The sequence below is a fragment of the Acanthaster planci genome, linkage group LG01 (genome assembly GCF_054643075.1).
Source record: "Acanthaster planci isolate LZ-2023a linkage group LG01, COTS_SCS, whole genome shotgun sequence".
Taxonomy (NCBI): Eukaryota; Metazoa; Echinodermata; class Asteroidea; order Valvatida; family Acanthasteridae; genus Acanthaster; species Acanthaster planci.
The window spans coordinates 28,182,528-28,201,866 of record NC_141777.1 but is presented as its reverse complement, the minus strand read 5'-3'; the positions used below and the strand labels follow the sequence as shown (position 1 = coordinate 28,201,866).

Below are 19,339 nucleotides of genomic sequence, written 5' to 3'. Positions count from 1 at the left end.
TCAACAGTACAAGCTTCTTTACAAAATAGCGTGAATCGAAGGGTTTGACCATTTAGGTTGAACAAAAAAAAAATATTTTTAAAAACCTGGCTACAAAGAATAGGTGAGATATCAGTGAATAGGCCTACGGGCGATTCACCAAGAGTTTGCAACGTGTTGACCAATCACAATGTGCGAAATCTGTCGACCCTTTCCAAAAGCGCATTGGGTCGACAATTTTCGCACATTCCAATTGGTCAACAAGTTGCAAACTCTTGGAGGCGCACTATTGTGGATAGCACGGTATTTAGAAATATTTTGTTGCAGTATTCATTGCGTATCGTCTATTTTTATCATTCCGACCTTGTATTTATGACCTAGTTTCACCGTCCTGCCATTGCATTTGCTATCCATTTGCCATCCCCGTTTGCTCCTTTAACCGTCCCAATTTTACTCTTACAGTTATCACACCCGGCGATTCTGCTTACTCACACCCCACTCGCTAATCCCATTTTCTTGGAAATGATTTCCATTTTTTTCTTGTAAGCTTCAATATTTTACATGAATTTTTCCAGATCCACAGTGCAGCACTAGCTTGATTTCAGTATACAGTAAGATGGATATTAGTTATGTATAATGCTTTACTGGTACACATGCGCACAAAATACATTGCCGTTGATTGTCATTCAATCCAATGATGCAATACAAATGTCAAATAGTTAAGTTATTCCAGCAGTGTAATAGCGATAGGGGCAGGGGCCGGGGGATGGGTCGAACGCCCCCTTTTGTTCTCCAAATAAATAAATAATAAAAAGAAAAAGAGGGAGGGAGGGAGAAGAAAAAAAGGAGGAGTCATTCTGCCTGAAATTTACAATTTTTTTTCAGGGCGATTTACCATAGTGCGCCTCCAAGAGTTTGCAAGGCATTGGCCAATCACGATGTGCGAAATCTGTCGACTCAATTCGCGTTTGGAAAGGGCCGACAGATTTCGGTCATTGTGATTGGCAAACGCGTGAGAAACTCTTGGAGGCGCACTAGTGTGAATCGCCCGTGTTGCACATTATTTGCATTGCACTATAGAGCGCCCAGAATACAAAAATTTTACCATTGCTGCTTTAGTTCAACCCCCACTCCTTTTGGAAATCCGGGATCACCCCCTCCCCGCCTACAAGAAAATCCTGGATCCGCCCCTGGGGGGGGCGCGAGAACACCCCTTCCCCTCGATGCTAGTCACCCTTGAAATTACAGTGTATTTGTTTAATTAACAACCGGACCAAATCTGTTGATTTTCTTCGTTCTGAAAATAGGGCTATGTACCCCGTGTCAAATTGACCCTAGTGAGGATAAAGGTACGGTTAACCCCAACTGAAGATATCAAATACGGCATGTGTGATGCAAATTAATGATAATCGGCGTACGTTACCAGGGAGAACCTGTGTCAACATAAATCCGACGTGTGTGCACCTTTATTTGGATTATAATGTTATCATACCTCGAACTTCCTCTTGCTCTGTGTTCTCAGCCGCTGTAACAAGCATTACTGAAGGAATGGTCGTGAAGATTTCAAACGGCTTCGGTTGGCCTTAGCATTTTAACATATTTATGAATGCTTGCAGGAATGAAACCCAAAGCAATCGATGGACGCCATGTTACTTTGCCAATACAGTATTCCGAAAGGCATAAAAAAGACAACATATGCAGAAAACTACAAATTTACTTTCAAATCATATTAAGTTATGATGAATATTATCACTGCAACAGCCTCAGTGGTTGTAAGATTTGATAGCGAAATAATCTTTTCAGTTATAACAATGCAATAAAAGTGCATGTCTGTCGATCGACAAAGTCAACAACTTCAGCAAAACGACAAAAAGTAACTGTTTATTGTTTACCAACTGTAGCGACCTAAATCATAGTCTTTTCTAGGCATTTCTACGCTGGCATAATCTTTCCCAGAGTCTAACATTGGCAGTAACTGCCCTTTCCTCCAATGGCAGCACTTAGCTCGAGGTTTACCTTCAAGGAAAACTGTAATCTATTTTGATTACAGGTGAGAGAAAATGATACGCAACAACTGATTTATGACAGTTAAATTTCTATCATCTAAGCAGGAAGTCAGAATTCCAAAAGTCATTTTGTTATTGCTCATGCCTCATTACTGGTGTTCAATTGAAGGTCAGCCGCGACACATACATGCATGATCAAAAACAAATTCCAACCGACGCCATCCGAGCACACATTTTGATGCCGTAACCTAATTTTTTCCCAATCCTAATCGCTCAACTTTAATCATTATAAAACTGGTAACTGTTAAAACTTAACTTCATAAATGAGTGTCCCGTGTCCCACACACCTGAAACGATCACAGTTTGTCTGCCATAAATCAAGATGGTCAATTTCAGCACTGGTGCAGTATGAACTTCAGCCTTCCATGAGGTATTGATCCAGTGGGCATGCCTCATTTGTCAGAACAGTCCAGGCAAACGTGAAGGATAGAATCGACATAAGGAAAAATAGACCACATTTCGCGGGAGTCTCAATTCCATACGACACCTGTTAAAAGCTGGGACCACGGCATCGATGTCGGTCTGCCTTCTCGTGGTCATTATGCTCTGGGTCTGATACACTCCTTCTGCCATGTACAAAGCCTTAATTGGCGACTTCGTTTTTTATCTTCACGCGCGGAAGTTAATTATAAAATTATCATTTTGTGAAGTAGGAGCATACGATTCTCTTTCACGGCACAGAACGCATCAACACGTGGACTTTAATTCAAAATCGTTATGTCTTGACTAATTGAAGCCACAGCACATTTGTAGCTTCTTTCCTGCAGGTCTGTGCCACTGTCCCTTATGCACTGCTTTGAACGCGCTTTTTTTCTCCGACGCAAACCTAGGCCGTCTCTGTGACCCCGAGTATGCCTCAGCACCATCCCCACCCGCTGATGTCGCGACGTAGCCCTTTGCGTCGTTTCCGTCATCACCACGTACAGCCGGTAAAACTGGAGTATCAGAAGGAGTGCGTTCTTGCAAGTGAAGAAGACGAGTGACTGGTCCTGTAGGCTGAGAGCGAAAAGGAGGTAGAGCCTCATGATCAGGTAGGGTCCGTCTTGCAGGATCACGTCCGTCATGAGGGCCCAGAGGGCTGTGCCACAGAAGATGGTAGAGATGTTGCGGAGGTGCCTGGTCCAGCGGTCCGTTTCCTCCCCGGTCATGATGAGGGTGCGCCGACGCCTCTTGGTAGACGTCAGGCCAAGCGTGAACTGGAGGAGGGACCAACTCCACACGGCCAGGATTGGCACATAGATGGACCGGTTGCAGGCGATCTTCTCCAGCTTGAGCGTCTCGGATGAGAACTCTAGCATGTCGGCGGCCATTCCGATGTAGACCAGCAGGAGTTGAGATAGCTCGTCCCGCGTCAGCCCGCCCTTTGGAAGCAGCCATCTTCCTAAAATAAGGATGAGCATCAGGGTTTGCTGGTAGATGGTGGATATGGACAGCTTCATACTGTAGGTAATCTGTAAGCAGGAGAAACAGCGACAGAAGTTCTCTCTCAAAAATACGACACAACAGCCAGCAGAATATTCCTTAAAATGAAACAAACAATGGGAACCAAGGTGTATTGTCTTGATACTTGTTTACAGAGGCATTGCTATGCGACGGTTCGGAAATTCGTTCAGAAAAGGTAGACTGTTTGATATTTCCAAATTGTCTTTGTGATATTTATGATGAAACAATTTGCAGGCTCAAAAGTTGCATCTGTGTGTTTTTGTTGGGGTTGTTCTTCTTCTTACCTGAACTTTGAAAACACACCACAAATCTGTGCCATTTTTTGTTTCAAACATCTTGGGATGTAGAAGTTCATTGTACATGTAATGGCTTTTAAAAACAGGCCATTGCGCTTAAATATCTCTTACAATTTTTTTGACAATCGTAATCGCACGAACACAAGTCTGGCCTTAAAGCATTTTCACATCAAAGATGAAAGTTTAGTCATGAAGTTACATGCTGTGTATACCTTTTCATTGTCGGGGAGAGCAAGATCGGTGAAGTTACACAGACTCATGAGCTTTTTATTGCTGTCGAGCTCCAAAGTCGGCATGACTATACACGTGGTCAGGTTCAGCCTTTTCTGCAGCTCTATACGGAAGTCTAGCAGAGAGATTTCCAGGATCCAGACCACAGGTAACACGGTGGCAAGGTAGATCAGAACAAGCGGGAAAAACCTGTCACAATGACATTCGGTAATGCAATTTTATGGGAAGTACAATAAGTCGTCCCGGTGATTCGGTCTCAATAAAATGTTGTGGATTACTAAATAATAATTAATATTAATAAATATATACTGAATAAAATATGTGCCTTATTTTTTGTGGGTGTGAGAGGGACGGATTATGAAACTCAGCTCTCCAAAATAGACCTAACCACAATAACACACGTCACCAGCCAAGCATGCTGCTTGAACCACAAAATCCTGTGTGTCATATTAGTACAATGTTGTGATAGATGTAGATGAACTTACCCCATGCGCCACAAACAAAAAAGTTTGGACCATGTTCGTGATAGTCGTCTTAACTTGAAGAATTATAATCAAGTTTGATTTGGTTCTCAATGAAAAAGCTTGTGAAAGAGGTTCACAATAAGAAGATGAGAGAAAAAAAGCCTACTTTTTGGAATCATTTTTGTTTTCTTTCAAGATTCAGCATTTTTACGTAAAATCTAAGAGGTGGTTGATTTTGTAAGACGTTCCGCACATGTCGTGGAAAAATCACAAAAAGTTGCTTTTTTCTTATGCAAAACATCAATTTGACCAACTACAGCATGGATCAGATATCTTCCAAGAACGGCATTGGGTACAATTAGGCCCTCGTGAAAGTATCGATCTTAACACATCCAAGCAGATCGCGCGTGTCCTGACCACCCCCCCCCACGGAACATACCACTTCCACTCGCCGTCTTCTTTGAAGCTGAAAGTGACGTACATCTCTATCATGTAGACCAAGACCAAGATGGAGATGAACCAATAGAGACTGTTCTGCTCCAGGTAAACCGTGAGAAAGATGCCCGTCGCCCCGTGCACCAAGTAGCAAAAACGTACCACCGACGCTCGCAATGCTTTCTTTAGCTGCATGTTGCTGTTCATGTGCTCATTTCAGTCTGGATCCTCTTAGAAAGACATTTTGTGCCTGTGTTGCATAATTTTGTCTCAGCTTTATGGAGTTTTATTGCACTTATATTTTCTACAGTTCGTGCTGAGTGAAGCATATAGAAACATCGATATCTCACTTTAGAGAAACACCTTGCTGTTTTCCTCGATGAGATAGGTGTCTCCTCTTGTAAAAAGATGAGTGACCCAATTGGATCTTGATGGCAAGAAGCCCGACGAATGCTCTGTGCAGTCAGTATCGGCCGTGTACACAACTCCGCCACAAAAGTCTACTGCGTGCTTCCTGACCCCACGCTACTCGAGCACCTGAAGTTAATCGCATCATGATGTGTAACCGGAGAAACGGACATTAAAATTCAAGTGAATGTATACAAGCGTGGATAATGAGTCAATTATGCACTATCGTATTCACATAAAAGAATGACGTTCTCGCCGCGAAATGCTCAGATTAAAATTGCAGGATGCCTTTACGGTGCAGTGTAACAGTGGAAAAGTGAATCAGAACCCAATTTTCGGGGGAAGGGGGAAATTGGAGATTTCTTTATGTAACACTTTTTTGGTTTAGGGAAGGAGGCGAAATGAACCCCCCTCGCCCAAAAAGTCGCCTTTTCTCTCATTCATCAACCCCCCCCAAAAAACGTTGCCTTTTTATGGGGAGGGGGTGGTGGCTCATGGATTCTACTTTTAAAATCGCCAAATGTTACCAACATAACCAACGTGTGACGACCTTTATTACACAGTAGAAACGGAAGGTGACATCATCTCGCTGTGAATATATTTGAAATCGTTCCATGAAAATGCACTTTAACGCTCGGGTAGATTTTAATAATTTCACGATAGCCTCAGTGTATTTCACAGTGCAAATAGCTTTTAGCATAATTAATTTATCCACAGAGTAATTGCCACAGGAGTGGAGTGCATTCAAACCGAATATTCGCTGTCGCTGGTTGCTTGAAAACCGTAAAATAAAATGCACAACAGTCCGACTGGAGTCATAATTAGCCTGTAGGAAATTTCGTTACCATGCATTAAATGGTGAGTCGAACATCAAGACTTCACGTTCTCATATGATACAAGGCTTGAAATTACAGACATTTAGAATTTTGTCCCGGTCTTTTGGGGTATTGGAGAGCCTTTTAGGGATGAGAAAATTCAACAGCCCTTTCAAAAAAATAATTAAAAATATCTCTTTCTCCCAGACTAAAATCGAATGCACTTGTACGCGATATTATACCTTCTGCTCAATTATGTACCCAGGTTTTGAGTCCACAGTGGGCAAAAGGGGGATTTTTTTAATCCGTGAAAGAGATCCTCACTCCATTAAATTGAGTTGGAAGCAGATTGTCTCTGAAGTGTTAATACTTTCAATTCCTTAAAAAATTGAAAACATGTCTCCGGGGGCCACTTCCCTCCTCTGCCCCCTGCATGAACTGCTTCCACCTTAAATGTCTGTCCCTAGTGTTCCTTGATAAATTCGTGGTTCGCCTGAAAATATCCATAACCGTCCATTTCTATTTTTTTTAATTCAGTTCTCAAAATGTTTTCATGTGAAGTGTGTTGCCTAACGCGTAACCGAGTTTTGTTTTTCTGCCTGTTGACAGTTTCATCTTTGCGATTTTGCTTTTTATCAGGAACCAGGTTCAACTTTTAAAGTCGTCATCCCATCACAGTCTTTCACTCTGCCCCCCTCTCTTGCGAATCTGGCAAAATATAGGCAATCGTTGCAGTGGCATCGCAAAATGCAAAACCCATCAAGATGATAAAAGTGTACAATTCTGCTCTGATCTATGAACTATTTTTTTGTCGTCACATTACTGCAAGTAGGTTTTTTATGATAAAATGGGACAGTACTGTTGAATCAGATGCAGCGAATTCCTCCGTTGTAATTATCCAAAAGTAAAATTGAGGTTTTTTAGCCCTGCATCCCCCTGCACTTTTTCCTTAAAAGGGGGAACGGTGATGGCTATAGTGAAGCATTATCAAGTGTTGTTGAAGTTTTATGAGTCATTCAATTTCATTAACCCATCCATTCAAACTTAAACATGTAACATAAAAGTTGTACAACTTCTGACTAATTTCTATGCTATATAGGAAGTCGTATCTGAATTAATGTGTAACATTCAATTTTGAATGTTAAATTACACGACGGGTGAAAAATAACCACAGTGTTCCATTAATAGCACGACAACACAAGTGTCTTAAAAAACAAACTATAGGCCTATATATAATTTCCCCATACACTAAAATCTCCAAATGAATTCACACTCTTTGGCTGAAATGGAGTTAGCCAGTGGCTCGCTTCTGTATCGCACGCCTCGCATGGCCCCATAAAATCCTTGAGAGGCAGCCATCCACTGGCAGTACGCCGCGCGACAGGGGCGCGAAAGGTCTTGGGCGTTGCGCAGCGTCCATCCTCCGCCGTGAGTCACGGCGTTTGTTCAGCTGCATCTTGGCGCCAACGCCCAATGCCAACTTTCCCCGATAATTTTTTTTAGAGTGACTGTAGTGCTTGCAGGCACGAAGGAACTCACAGTGTATCTACGGCCATATGAAAACTGCATCTACCTTTTGTACAAATTTAGAATCATTTATATATTTCATTAATTTCGCTTGTGCACAAAACAGTCATTTTTGATATCCAAATCAGGGGCAATAAGACCGATAAATAAAATGTGTTGCAATGGTTTAAAAAAATTGAATTGTATACTCTGAAACAACTATCTTTTATAAAAAAAAAACCCACTAATTTGTTGATAACCTCGGTTGTTTCAGGACGACTCAAGTGATATTTGACAAACACGCACCCTCGATCAAAATCAGACCTTTTATGACTAGGTCTATGGCAAATAAAAATAAACAGCTGAGAATGTGGGGCAACTACATTTTTTTTATGATGAGCGTTGTTGCACAAAATCTCCATTCTATTAAGAAAACGTCAAGCAACACAGTCATATGCAAGCAGCCCATAATGAATTTCACACCTCGGCGATCGATCACCACGAGGCGAATATTGATAGCTAGGCCAGCCGTGATGTGGTGTCAGATTCTCCGCTGCTTCCTTCGAGTGAAGACTAGTTGCCGTACACAGAAAGCGCTGAAGTCACTCTCTGTGCAAAACGCACTCCTTATATCATCCATCATTTTGAGCCACTGACGGTAAGTCAAATGTACAAGTGTCAACAGTTTCCACCACTGATCTGTTCAAAACATGTCAGGAGTGTCTTAAAGAAGTGTACAGCTTTTCTGCTTCTCCAGAGATTACTGTTTGTTTATTTCAAAGGCTGCGAGAGTTGACAAATTAATTTCTTACTGCATCAGAAATGGAACAGAGCAATCAAACGCAGCGAAACTAATGGTTGGGATACCAAATGATGCGCGCACACTCGCATAGCGAGCTAGTGCAAACAAAAATAATCGGACGAATCAGTTAAAGCTGTGCATATACATCCACGGTGGCATAAATGATAACTTGTAATTAGTTCACATTATTTTAAGGATAAATTTTAAGGATTAAGCAGACAACAGACAGTTTGTCTATCTTTGGGCAAACCAATGCATGATCTTACAAAAACACCCCAAGCCTTACCATAAGTATTAATTTTTCTTCATTCGACGAGTCACTCTACATATATCGTATATTACTAACCTGAATTGGATATTCATCTTGAAAATGTTGCCGCATAATTGCAATTTAAGGCATAGTTAACGCTAAAATGTTAATGGTAATCATTCCTTTGTGCACCGCAGCCAATGAATCAACTATGCTCGTGGAGACATCTCCATGACATGCCTGAGCATGGAAATGCCTGACTTGACGTTAACGAATTTTGACTCCAACCTGGTGAGGCAAACGATCTGCTGACGATGAATTCGAAACCTACTGTTGGAGGGAGAAAACCGTGGGTTCATCTTCTACATTGATGGTATCATTATATCCAAGGAATTACTACAACACGCTTGGAAGAACGCAGTTCAGAAAAACCCTTTTGAATCCGTGAATGTGGATGAATGAAAGCGAGTTTTCATCTCAAGATATGAGTAATTATTTCAACAAACAATAACTTCCAACCACAAAAACAGATGTTTTTTTTAATTGAACGCAACAGTGTGGACTATATGAAGCCTTGACCGGCAATTTGAGCTCTATTTTCCAGTCTTATCACCCAGGCAACATAAAATAAAAGAATCATCACCGTCCACTGGTGGCGAGCCCAGCCTTCTCTTGTCGGGCAAACAAAATGAATCGCGGCAAGGCCTTGAAAGCCTCTATGGTGAGGCTGGTCTTCCTCTTCCACGGGCTGGTCAGCGTGTTCGCTGCGGTCTACACCACCCAGGTCTCCATGTATTGGTTTATCGCTGTCGCTGCCGTGCTGTCCATGTTTGAGATGATACTTACCTACAAACTGAACGAAAAGGGCGAGTGGAAATGGTACAGATTTAAAGCTTTTTTAACCTTCTAATTTTGGATCCTTTTTGTTTGTTTTATCCTATAGTTCGTGTTGGTACATTACAGTGTTCTGATGAGCCAACCCTTATCAAATTCAAAAATCGAGATTGGCAACAAAAGGGGGCTGAAATCCCTTTTTTAATGAGCATTACTGCTAGTTTCCCTGTCCTATCCCTTCCCTTTGACTGTAACCATGAAGAATACACCCCTGTCTGCAATGATGTGGGCTAAGTGAATTCTTATTTGCAAGTCGGTCATACTGAATTGAAAGCGAGATGAACTTCTTTATTTTGGAAACCTACGAATAAAATGAAAGCAATGAAATGAAAATTCATTATAGAGTTGAATAATTTGAAATCTGTGATTTATTATATCTGAATGTTTTAAGCAAAATGTTAAAAAAATGGAAAAGAGGCATGGAACCCAAAATAGTCTGGCACCAACCCACTTGACTGATTACAGTGAATAAGATAAAACCTAATAAAAATGGTTTCTTGTGAGCAAGGTCTGAGCCCGGGCCTCATTGGTGAAAGGCGAGGAAAGAACCGCTACGCTAACTAATATGTCAACTTATGTCGACCTATGTCGCACCATAAGAACAACCATAGTCACTGGATAGCCCATTACTAACAACAGAAAGGCTTGTCCACATAACTATTCATAAGGGTCTGTTGGCTGTTGGTCGAAATTCTCACTAGCGTCAGCATAAAGACGATGGGACCAAGAACATGGCAGCCTACGTCCCTGGGTGCAGGCACATAGTCATGCGCAAGGAACGGCATTCGTTTATGAGCGAAAAGCACAAACATGAGGCCGCAGGGGCGGATCCTGAACAAAATGGGGGGGGGCTGGTTTTCTTTTTCGTGTTTTTCTTTTTCCGAGGGATAAGGCGACATTTTAGGGCGGGCACGCGTTTAGAAGGGACATGAAACAGACCCCAAATCGTTTTTATTTTGTTATTCATATAAAAAATGCACCATTTTCGGGGGGGGGGGGAGGACATGACCCTTGCTGACTCTCTCGTCCCCCCTCTCACAAAGGGCAGGGGGTTCCAGCCCAAAAGAAAATACTGGCCCATAGAGCGATCAACACTTTGTCGAATGCCCCAACTGATCACTGAAGTCTGATTTCAAGCGTGTTAAGAATGCCCTTCCCAGGAAATGCCACATCAGCATAAAATGAACATGTGCTTTTTACCCGGAAGGTTTGTGCCGTCGGTCTTCATCTATCTAACGATGGTCATTCCAGTGGTGTGGATCTTGGAGATTGCCATGCTTAACTTCAGACTGAACTTACAGGACCAGCTGGGTACGGAGCGCTGTGTCACCAGGCTTGAAGATTACGGCTGCTTCGACGAAACCAACTTCACACAGAAAGCAGCCGTCGTGTTGAATCAAGAAGATGTGGTAAGAATTAATGTATGTATGATGATTTCAAATGCGTGCATGCACATTGACACAGTTCCAATTATCGACTGCTCTGTTGTGAGACCTGACAACCTTGGCTCGGGTGACACCTTGGCTCTGGTGTGGTGCTTAAATTTAACACAAGGCGGAAAAAGAACAAAATGATTTTCTTCTTTTTTATTTCGTTGTTGTGAGGGGAGGGGTTCTGGGCAGAGGCTAAAACTGTATATTGCTTTATTAATCCTCCTTGGACTTAACTAGGAATGAGGCTAAACTTGGAACGAAGGAGGGAATAAGGGAGGGAAAGAAATCCCCCCTCCAAAAAATAGCCTTTTTCTCTCTATCTTTTCATTTTTTCATTCAACGAGCTAAATATTTATCTACAGAGTAGGAGGTACAGTGTCCAGTGAATACAATGAATTAATTTCTACAGACATGAAAACATCATTGCTCAGGCAGTAAGTTTAGTCATTTTAATTCAGTCTAAATTTTAATAAACATCCTAACAGAGCGTTTGGGTGCCGGGAAATATATGTAATCAGAAGGACGGCGTAAATACATTCAAAATAATAAAATGAAAAAGTGTCGTATTAAATGGGTAAAATTTTGACGACATAAATCATTTACACAAATTTTGATGTGGTGTGAACATTATGATATAATAACCACAAAATATTCCGAATGGGCGTGCCTACCGTAATACAGTCAGCACAAATGAGGTTATGAGCCACGAATAACAAACCGCGATTTATAATATTAAATGACGCTACTAAATTTGCATGGAGTTCGTTCAACCACATTAAAATTTCTCTGACTTGAAGGGAAGCTTTTGTTGTGGTTTGAAACCATATGAAGAAAACAAACAAACTCGTCAATAAAAAGGGGATGGTCAGCCGTGCCACCTAACCCTCCCCTAATCTCATGTGGAAAAAAAATTACGTTTATAAGCTCCTGTAAGGTGGTAGTGAACAGGGGCGTAGCGACTGGGGGTGCGGCACCATCCCCTGTAATTAATTCCAGTCGGCAAACAGAGCGTCTGTCAGGAAATGAATCCAAACTTGGTAGCTAAACGATATACGTTGGCCATCGGCGTTTCCCCTAAAGTTTGAAATCTAGCGTACTACTAAAGTCTTATTCCCATGTTATTTTACACGAGGTTAGCGAATAAATTACAAGTCGGCAAATTAACTCTGGCACACCCCCAAAGATAATTCCTTCACTGCGCCCCTGGAACTTGTAAAAATTGAAGGCTATAGTGGAAGCTATAAGATGACTTTTCAGGCTTGCAATATCCCCGGTTTCCTTTGCATGAAACAACTGAGGAAGGACTTCGATTGAGTACTTGTACATCGAACTTTCTTCCTTAACAATGTTGGTACTCATTCATGTTTTTTGGTGTAAAGATGCAATTAAAGTGACTTGCCTGGAGACGTAGCTGGATTGGAACCCTAACCCCAGACAGCAATCTCAACTGCGTTTAGGTTACGTAATTTTTTTGATGGCCACCGTCTCTTTTTCTACACAGGACGTTTACAACTTACGCTCAAATTTCTCGACGACCATACAGCAAACTCTGATGCTCATCCTAATCTTGGGCAGATGGCTACTACCCAAGGGTCAGTTAACCCGTGACCAGCTCTCTCAACTCCTACTGGTCTACATCGGCATGGCCGCAGACATGCTAGAGTTCTCCTCAGAGACGCTCCGCCTGGAGAAGATCGCCTGTAGCCTGAGCATCTTCTACGCCATCCTGGTAGTGTGGACGTGGAGCCTGATGCAGTTTACCCTGGGCCTGACAGCCACCAAGGCCCGCAAGCGACGGGTGGCCGCAAAAGTCTACAAGTCAGAGGAGGAAGAGTTAAACAAGCGGCGTTACAAGCACTCCAAGAAAGTGTCCGTGTTTCTGTGCGGTACAGAACTCTGGGCCTTGGTCACTTCCTTAGCCATCCAAGACGGCCCGTACCTCGTAGTACGCCTGTATCTCATCTTCGGTCTCGGTATCTTCGACCAGTCCACGGTCTTCTTCACCTGTAAGAACGCGTTGCTGCTCTTCTTGCAGTTTTACCGTTTATCTGTGGTCTTGTCGGAAACCAACAAGACGCACGAGAAGAGCCTGCGTATCCGCCGGAGGCTTTCTCATTCTGCTGGTGGGGAAGATAAGGACGCTGCACCACATGTTGACGAGTTGAACTCTGTTGGCGACGTGGCAATGGCGGTCATATCCGGTAGCATTGTGCCAAATGGCCACATCCAAAGATCACAACTGACCAATCACAGCAGCGGTGATGACACCGTACCACATCCACCCAACGGCATCGTAACAACCCAGGCTGAGTTGAACGACCTGAGAGTAGGAAACAGGTCGCCCGATGGATCGATGAGGAATCGTAAGATGAACGGGGGACCGAAAGTGGATGCAAACGACACCAATGGACATTCACATCACACAGTGACCTTTGCCCTCGATGATGACTGATTTAAATTCCCTTGGGCCAATCTTTGACAATGATCATAAGATATACTTAAGTTAAGCATCTTGTGAAAAGGTTCAGTTTACCATTCATAGCTAACTGAACATCTTGTACAAGATACAATATGCTTGCTATCTGCAAAAAATACCTATCGTAGGACAAGCTTGTGAGTTCACTGATTGAATCTTTTGATGTGATAGCGACTGATATGGAATATATTTAAAGAAACATTAAGCAACCGCCGTTGTGGACTACAGAGTCAGACAGTGACAGTGACGAATATGAATCTCGCAAATGATGAATTTACTTGTATCAAAATGATATGCTCTTGAGTTGCCTTCAGACAAAGCCTGCAGGCAGAGCTAATTTTATTTTCTTAAACTACTTCAAGTTCTTCTTTGCCTCAAATTAAAGTTGATCTTGGCGATGAGTTAAACAAAACTTTTATAAGACTAATCCGATTAGACGCCATAACCAAAGATCGTACAGCGCCGAGTAGCGGCGCAAGATGGAAAACTTCACCATGAATACGCGTAAAACGTTGTCACTTGGGCGCCATTCTGGTTGGACTACGCCTGCGCAGTGCCTGTTAATGCGCAGGCGCCGCGACAGGCACGCACACACATTAACGTTCACACTCGAATGGCGCCCATGGTGATAACACCTTTATGGCCGAATTACCCATCTTGCGCCGCTACGCGGCGCTATATAATCTTTGCCATAATTAACTGCGGTGGCACCGCACTCACACACACATTCTTCAGCTTGACGCGCGCGTGCATTTGGCAAATCACGACACCCGATTGGTCGAACAGGCATGTAACGCGCGCATACTACCTGTCCGCGAGCGTTGTGCCACCGCAGTAATGGCTTCTAATTCTTGTGGTCGAATTACACTATAGATATGTACATTTTTCAGTAAGTCCATGGGTGTTTTGAATAAATGCAACAACAGTAATATTGTCATCACCAAAGTTTTCTTGTTTATGTTTTGCACACAACTCAATTAAAATTCTTCAGAAGTGTTACGAACCAGTTGAAAACAAAGCAAAACGATGAACGTAAATTGGTTGTATTTTTTGTCTATTTTTTTCAGCAGGTTAATTTTTAGAAATGAGAAAGATGTGTCAAGCATAAACATACAAAGACACAAATTAAAAACAAACAACATAAGTAACCGATTTGGAGACTGAACAGAAATGTTGCTGTCATTTTAATTTTGAAAAAAGATATGACCACAAATTATTTCAAGATCATCAAGACACTAAAACCAATTAGCGCCATTTCAAAGCAAATTAACTTCCCAGGATATTGGTATGTTACGAAAGAGTTGTAATTTGCATTTAATCGAGGTACTCACCAAGTATAGTGAAATATTAATTTTCTGGATTGTAGGCCTATCTGCTTATTTTATGTCATTCGTTTGACAGCCTGATGAATACTATTTCAGTTATGCTATCATATCCTCCATAAAGTAATTATGTAGATATCACTTAGATGTTACATATTGACATTTACGCTTAGACTGGATTAGATATATGTGTCATTGATGCACATTTAAAAGTTGGACCACTGAATAAAAAAAAACGATATTTTCTCAACATGTTCTGCAGTTTATTACTATTATTCAAAAAGGGAAGCGGGGATGTAATTAGCTCTTCTAACGTCAAAATGTTGTGTCTTGTACATAAGGGAACGTTTTGCATGTGTACTTATGTGACCCTGGTGTATTTTGGGGGTCGGAAAGACACAGAAATTTGTTCGTTGATCGTGGTCCATGTTCACGCAGTTAAGAAACAAAGGATGTGCACGCCATTGCTACACAATACTGAATGAGAACAGTTTGAACGTACGGGGCGCTTGTCGCACAACATCCTTCCGTCCCCCCGGCACATAGAGTTACATGCATTGAAAACTTTCTTTTAGCCATCACGTGATGTTCGTGTCTGCCCTGGTGTCAGCCACCACTACCCCAGCTGGCGAGCGGGCCTCTGGAGGTTGCCCGAGTGTAATGACGTCACGGATGGACTGTTCGAGCATGGACGTACATGGTGGAACGTGCCGGGGACTTGAACTTTTTCCCAGAATGCCTTGGAAAACACACTGCATCGTTCTACTGGCCTCATTTTGAGGCTTCCCTTGAGTGTAACACTGGTGTGTTCAGGGAAGCTAATCGAACGCACCCATTGATCACCGTTATGTGGAACCATGGAACCGGAAGTTAACGCGCAACTTCTGCGATTGTCCAATGGAAGCCTATAAATCATGGCGCGTCTGCTTTTGTGACGAAGTCACTTACGAATCGGATATATATAAAGGAGATCAATGTTTTACACACATAATAATTGTGCGCGTGTTGTATACACTTCAGTACTCTATCCCGTTCGTAAGTGACTTCGGCCGTGTCCGAAACGGGCTTCCAGAGATACGGCTAGGTCTATTGTCTAAGCATCTCTATGCATTTCCAATGGAGCGAAGACCTAGACCTAGCTCTAGACAAAAGATTCGGATGCAGCCGAATTCGTCACAAATTTGCAGGCCCCCATTGGACAATCGCTGAAGTTGCGCGTTAACTTCCGGTTCCATGGTTCTGTGTAAACGGCCATCAATTTATGTACCCATGTGTTCTGCATGTGCAGCGGGCGTGGTTTAAACTGAAGTGACATCACACTTACGAACTGGATAGGCGCAGGCATACCAGCTGTGCGTGCCTGTCGCGGTGTCGCGGCGCCTGTTGCGTTAACATGGCGTATTCACACCCAACTGGCGCTCATACGATAAACGTTTTACGCGTATATCACGGTGAACAATCTTTGGTGATAGGTTGTGTACAACGAAGCCAATCACAGTGCAAAGCCATTAGACTTTCCAGTGCCTTGTTCGGGCGCTCGGCGACATGCGAACTTGAAGGTAACAGAGGGCAGATGTCATGGTACATAAATACTTGCGTCACGTATGTTTCAGAGGAAAATTATTAACTGCGCATGTCCCACATTTAGGATCATTTGCATACATAATGAGGGCCATGGGAATTCGTGCCAGGCGAGCAGCTGCTTCATTTCATGAACCTTACGTCTTATTTTAACATTTTAGGGAAAAAATACCTGCCGAAAAACATTTTCACGGTGTTAGAGATAAGGCCTTTTCCTAACCTGTTTTGTGAAACTAAAAATAAGAAATAGCACTGGAGTGGTAGAAACTAGTGACTTTGTGAAAATCTCTTTTCGTAAGCGCTAGTCGTTCCCAACCCACGCCCGGCAGCATTCTACTTGCTACCAAAAATTCACAAATCAGGAAATCCAGGCCGCCCCATTGTGTCTGCTTGTAATTGACCCCCTAAATTGATGTGCAACTTCCTTGACACCATTCTAACACCCACTGTCAAAACGCCCCCTAGCTATGTCAAGGATACTAACCACGCTCTACGTCTGTTCGATGAAATTGAGTTCCCAGGTTCATTTTAGTTTTCATAGACGCAGTCGAAGTTTTAGTCGATGTATACAACTGGGAGAGAAATCTTCCAGGGTTTGAACTGTTTCAATTCAGGACAACTTCCAGAGGGCGCAATAACCAGTTAAAAATTTTCAAGACTAGAACGTGACCGGGAGTTGATGCGCGCTTGCAACGTCTAGGCGCGTGTCTAGTCACGCTGACGCCAAATTCATGTACTAGCCTATTATTAGTGAACCACACGTGACCGTATTTCAGCCAATCAGGATAAAGAACCAGGAAGTGTTGTGTTTAGATTGGGTGCGTTCGATTAGCTTCCCTGAACAGACCAGTTTTACACTCAAGGAAAGCCTCAAAATAAGGCTTATCGAGCGCTGCAGTGTGTTGTCCAAGGCATTCGGGGAAAAAGGTCAAGTCCCCGCCTCGTTCCATCATGTACGTCCATGCTCGAACAGTCCATCCGTGACGTCATTACACTCTGGCAGCCTCAAGAGACCCGCTCGCCAGCTGGGGTAGTGGTGGCTGACATCAGGGCAGGCACGAACATCACGTGATGGCTAAACGAACGCTCTCGTGTAAGTTTGACTTACACGTGTAAGTTAATCGAACGCACCCATTATTGCGTATTATCTGACCGCGCTGCCGGATAGGTTTCTGCGCCACAGAAAATGGATATGCTAACTTGGCTTCTCTCCTACTACTGGCTACATCTGCCTCGACACAATTTAACACAAGTAGCCATTTGGGCTCAAGTGGCATTCCGTGTAGCATTACACATGTTGTACGGTCCAGCCGTTCACTTGTGGGTGCATTGTAGTAGATTTGGGCTGGGCCCACGGTGCCGTGGTGCTTAGTGCATGCGTGCCGTATATCGCTATAGTGACACTGACTATGCAACGCGATGTTGTTTAGGCCTCATATGCAGCAAGGTATGAGACGGAGAGAACCACCTGCTTTGTGTTGGTCATTGTCTCGCAGGAATCTGGGGAATTCCTTTCAGACATCTTGGGGGACGAGTTTAGGCTAGAGTCGACACCCCAACCGGTTTCAGACTTGATCTTCAAACTTAGGTTAGGCCCGGGGAAACAACCACACCGCCACAATTTGTTGAATTCTTTTGACTTTTTCAATAAAAAGGAATTAATAAATGGGAATACATATGTGCTTCAGGGGAACAAACGCTGATGGTTGCGTCCATTCTCCTGTGCCGTTCTTAAGGCACCTTTCCATAAACGCGTCAACATTTGCGTCAAATGTTGCGTATCCGTTACGTGTCTTATGTTAAGCCTGGTTTCCTTATGGTCATCTGTAACGCAGACGGTCTGCAAGACGTCAAGACGCAAACAGTCGCGGGAGAGACGCAGCGCGACGTCAGTCCACCCAAAAAATTAAACAAAATGGCGCCCTAAACTCGGCGAATTTTCGCCCAAAATGCCTTTTTTAGGTGGCAATGTTGCCTCTTGAAGCCAAACTGATACCCCAGTTTGATGTAAATTTTATATAACGGGTTTTGCCCTCACCCAACGTATATATTAATTAACACTGTAATGCTTTTTTTAAAAATCGATTTTTTTCAATGTAATGACTTTTTTTTAAAACAGACCGTACTTTGATTTTTTGAAATCATTTTGCAAAACCGAATGAAATCTTTCGTAACTAACATATCTTTTTGGGTGAAATTTTAGAGACCTAACATGTTTTTAAGATTTGGATGAATTTTTTTTTGACCAAAAACATTTTTAAGGTTCGAATAAAATTTTGTAGACCTGAAATGTTTTTAAGATGCGAATAAAGTTTTTGGACCTATTATGTTTTTAAAATGCCTAAAATCCGGACATCTCATTTTTGACCGCTGCCAAACCCGTGTGGCAATTTGAATCCGCATGAAAAACGAAATGCATTTCAGACAAATATCCTGGTCTTGAAAAAAATTAACTGATACATACAAAACAATTATCAGTCTTACAGACAGTATCACCGGTGATCTGAGGGGAATTCGACAAAAGTGTGAAAATTGGACACAAAGCTAGGTAAAAATACATAATTTTTCATAATTATACTTTGTCGAAAAATTGATATTTTCCACTTTCTTGGATTTTTTCCCCCAGCGTTTTCCTGTACCAGATGCTATTACATATCACCATTTGATAGACTCTTGGCAACTTATTCACACATGATGTCTTCAAGGGAAATGACAATACAATCCCCCACATGGGTCACCGCAAATATACGTCGTCTGCTAGAACAATTTTTTAGGCCGATGACCATTATGTCACTATTGCGCATGCGCGAATACACAAACTAAATGGGTGAACAGTCTGGCAAACAGTCGAATCTGGAAAACATTAGGTCTGTCAAATTTCATTCGGATTTCGAAAACATGTTAGGTCTGAAAAACTTCATTTGAATCTTCAAAACAT

General features: G+C 42.5%; 2 protein-coding genes across 2 annotated transcripts; one reads left to right on the top strand and one right to left on the bottom strand.

Moving 5' to 3' along the window:
• Positions 1 to 1,876: 1,876 nt before the first annotated feature.
• On the bottom strand, positions 1,877 to 5,500 carry LOC110975227 (transmembrane protein 26-like). Its single transcript, XM_022227518.2, has 3 exons — positions 4,919 to 5,500; positions 3,997 to 4,204; positions 1,877 to 3,496 (listed from the first exon to the last, which is right to left on the bottom strand). Exons 1-3 carry the CDS (start codon positions 5,119 to 5,121, stop codon positions 2,747 to 2,749), a joined length of 1,161 nt encoding a protein of 386 aa, XP_022083210.2. The 5' UTR covers positions 5,122 to 5,500; the 3' UTR covers positions 1,877 to 2,746.
• Positions 5,501 to 7,962: 2,462 nt separating this feature from the next.
• On the top strand, positions 7,963 to 15,051 carry LOC110975201 (transmembrane protein 26-like). Its single transcript, XM_022227453.2, has 4 exons — positions 7,963 to 8,301; positions 8,893 to 9,574; positions 10,797 to 10,998; positions 12,524 to 15,051. The coding sequence occupies exons 2-4, from the start codon at positions 9,384 to 9,386 to the stop codon at positions 13,472 to 13,474; spliced, it is 1,344 nt and encodes a 447-aa protein (XP_022083145.2). The 5' UTR covers positions 7,963 to 8,301; positions 8,893 to 9,383; the 3' UTR covers positions 13,475 to 15,051.
• Positions 15,052 to 19,339: the final 4,288 nt, after the last annotated feature.